Raw genomic sequence first — 3,637 nt, 5'->3', positions numbered from 1 at the left:
TTCAGCAGGCCGGGCCCTGGGCCATAGCTTTACCTTTTTTTTTACCATTGCACTTATATCTATCTGTCAATATATTTGATTATTTTTTCCACCATATTACACAATGGGCTGTGTCTGTGGTGGGATAGTGTTTTAGCAGGTTGCTGTTCCAAGAGATTTAAATTAAGGAATCGAACCCCAAAACCTTTAGCGGCGAATAGAACCACCCACCCACTGACTTCTATAGGTATTACTTTCTTGTGAGTTGATGAGTACGCAGGTTGTTGTGTTTGAAAAGTCGTGGCGTTGATACTTTGGGAAACAGAGCTGGTTGACAAAGATTTAACCATCAGCAACTAGAATAGACAGCCGGCGCAACAGCAGCAGCAGCAGCAGCAGCAGCAGCAGCAGCAGCAGCAGCGTCATCCCTGACTGATGTCAGGCTAACCGGGCCTGTCAGGCCTCTGCTGTCCTGGCTCTCTGCCTGCTCTCAGCTGCTCACTCAGTCCCTCGTGTCCTCAACCCTGAGCAGATCCAGTCGCTGCTCCTCAGCTCCAACGGTTGATAAATAAACACCTCCCCTAATGAGGATTGCTCCTCCCACTGAGCTCATCTATATTTTTTGTGGAGTTTTTTTCCATTGCCCTCTGGCTTTTAAAATTTTACACATCCTCTCCTTCCTCCTGTGCATTTCTGCACATCCACATCCAATCAGCTGCCGTGCAGACCTGTGTGTTTCCGTAGCCGTGAGCAGCTCACCAGTGACTCTGAATCATCCACTGAAAAAAGATTTTCCTTTGCTCTTGGAACAAGATTTAAAATTTCCAGAATTTTTGGGCAACTGACCTACGGTAGTGCCCTACACAGGGAGAATGTTTTGGTGTGAAACCATGGCTTTAGAAAAAAATAACAAAATAAACACTGACATCTGTCTTTCACTGATTCTTTTAGCTATTATTTAGCTAATATTTAAAAAAAAAACTAGAACCTGATGTCTGCTGTAGAACCTCGTTTTGAGAGAAACCCTAAACTGAAAAGGTCATGACAGTAAATCATCACAGGATGTTCTCTCACGTCAGGTACTGGAAATCAAAAAAGAAGAAAAAAAAAAACAGAGATGTTTATTTCAGGCCAAGGGCGGAAACTGCTGCTAAATGTGCATGGTCCTATACTGTAGTCCTTGTTGTTGTTGGTGTGGCAGCCATGATGGACAAATCCCATTTGTCTTAAAGACCTTAACGAAATCTTTGTCACTAGGTGACATTTTTAAATGTGCTGTATTCAATACCAGCGGCTTTAATGGTTCAAACTCCTGACATTTATTGTATTTTAGAGTGAACCAAGTTCACATGTACTTATACAGAACTACTTCAACAGGACATGAGGAAATAATGAGATGATATTAGATATAAATTATGTCAGTTTCACATGAGGATCAGTGACAATCCAAATTTTAAAAAATCCTAAATTGCTTCCTGTCTAATTCTAATTCTGATCTGTCATAATAACAAGGTGAGTGCTTTTCAGAAGTCGGGTGCTGAGATGAGCAGACAAAGACTGGATCCTCAGGGACTGCCTTCACAGTCGCTGGGCCATTTTGGGGAGGAACCGACGAGGAGGAGTAAAGGACGGAGGAATATGAAATGACTCTGGTCTGTCTAGCAGCGGCTCGGCTAGCATCGCTAGTCGAGAGCAGCAGACGACCTCTCAGCCACGGGGTCAATCAGACAGACTCACCAAGGACACTGATGAGGTCAAAGGGCAGAGATGCGTTATTTATAGCACAGAGTTCCCCAGCAGAGTCAGAGGCACACGCTCTGCTCTCCTATCTCCCACTGCGTGTCCTTCCTAACACCTCCCCGTGCACAAATCAACCAACGGTTCTCACTTACCAAGCCGTCGCAGTTGCTGATGGCCACCGTGGCTCCTGGCGTGCCCGTGATGTCGCCCACATACAGGCATTCGTCGTGCAATTGTTCAAAGTGCAGCGTGCCGTCGCTGTCGTCGTGCCACTCGATCTTGGCTCCGGGGGCCACGAGCCTGGCGTTGTGGCGCAGGCGCAGGTGGAACTCCCGGCCGAAGACGGTGACGTTGTAGTAGAGTCTGTCCTGAGGGGTCACGGGCTCTTGGTCATCATGGTCACCTCTTGGTCCTTCCCACTCGTCATTGCCTACTCCTACCTCCCTCCTCCGGCGCCTACGGGACTGCCCTCCTGCCATGTGGTCAGCCGAGACTGCATGTGACAGGAAACGGCCTTCTGCGTCCACACTGATTGGCCTCACCAGTCCATACTCCCCCAGTACATGCTGCAGGGAGTCTGGGAACAGGACAGAAAGTCCAGGTGTCGGGGGAGGAAGGAGAGGAGCAGGTGATGGAGAGAGAGAGAGAGAGGGAGAGAGAAGATGTGGGGTAAAGGTTTGAAAATGTAGCAGAAGATGAGAGGGAGAAAATGAGGAGGGGAAGAAGAGAAGACAGGGAGACGTCATGAGAGAAGTATGGGCAGGAGAGCGGAGAAAATGTGGAGAAGGATGGAAACCAGGAAAAAAAAGAGGGAAAAACAGGGATTAGAAAAATGTCAAACATGGAATTATTTATTACTTATTCGAAGTTGCGTCAGGCAGTGTGCTCATAAATAAGGGATACAGTCACCTTTAAACACACACACACACACAGTCAAAGCCCCACCCATGAACCCAGAGACGACCCTGGTGCTCTGCACGCGGTGCCTTCAGAAACGGCAGGCTCAGCAGTGCGCGCTGCTCCTGACATCCTCTGTGCTCCGTCACCGTCAACAGTAAAGCCGGGCCAGGATCAAGGTGCTAATTGCGGCTTTCTCACGCTTTTTTTTCCTTTCTCACTGCCAGAATGCTGACAAACAAATCCCCACACCCCCAACAGCTACAAATTTATAATAAATAAAACATGGCCTCCTGCCCAAAAATAATGTATTCTATATTTTGTGGTTTTTTGTGTGTGTGTGTGTGTTTGTTTGTTTTAATAAGCAGTCTGAATGCCTTGGACCGTGTTGCTGCATGAAGGAACATTCTCTGGTTCACATGTAACGAGGGAGAAACATGTGCATGATGGAGGCGACGCTTAACACTGAGACGAATCCACTTGGCAGAGCGGGGTTTTCACCTGTGTCGTCCTGCTCTGCAGGTGCATTAACATGAACAGGATTATCGTCACTAATGTTACATATATATATAAATATATATATATAAGCAGTCAAAGTTTGCCAAGTGATAAAAAATTCAAACACACACTGACAACATATCCAGATCAGCCGTGTTAGCAGAGATGATTTGATAATGTGTGTGATCAATAAAATCAGACATCCGACACTCGGCGTCCTGTGACGGATCGATAGATGCGACAGCGGCCGAATCAGATGTTTGGCTTCTTCCCAGCAAAAAGCCGACAGTTTCACCAATGCATCTGATGCCCTTTCACACCCCGGCTCCCAGCAACTGTCTCTCTCCCCCCTTGCATGTAAAAAGAGAGGAGCATCACTTCAGTGTTTGCATGCACACACTATTACTGCTGCTGCTGCTGCTGCCCCGGAGTCCCTGAAGGCAGCAGCGCAGCGGGACACACGCACACAGAAGTTACAGAAGCGCACTGTTATACACTCTAGTTTCAAAGTACTGCAAAAAAA

At 47.1% G+C, this 3,637-nt stretch overlaps 1 protein-coding gene across 1 annotated transcript in view; it reads right to left on the bottom strand.

The window, feature by feature from the left end:
- Window positions 1–3,637, bottom strand: part of LOC103391033 (A disintegrin and metalloproteinase with thrombospondin motifs 2-like) — a 101,969-nt gene that overhangs the window by 95,279 nt on the left and 3,053 nt on the right. The window contains exon 2 of the mRNA XM_008327148.3: window positions 1,872–2,296. Within this exon, the coding sequence (XP_008325370.2) occupies window positions 1,872–2,296 (425 nt within the window). The remainder of the gene's footprint in view (window positions 1–1,871; window positions 2,297–3,637) is intronic.

Source organism: Cynoglossus semilaevis, chromosome 15 (genome assembly GCF_000523025.1).
Source record: "Cynoglossus semilaevis isolate Cse_v1.0 chromosome 15, Cse_v1.0, whole genome shotgun sequence".
Taxonomy (NCBI): domain Eukaryota; kingdom Metazoa; phylum Chordata; class Actinopteri; order Pleuronectiformes; family Cynoglossidae; genus Cynoglossus; species Cynoglossus semilaevis.
This window is presented reverse-complemented; position numbering and strand designations above follow the sequence as displayed.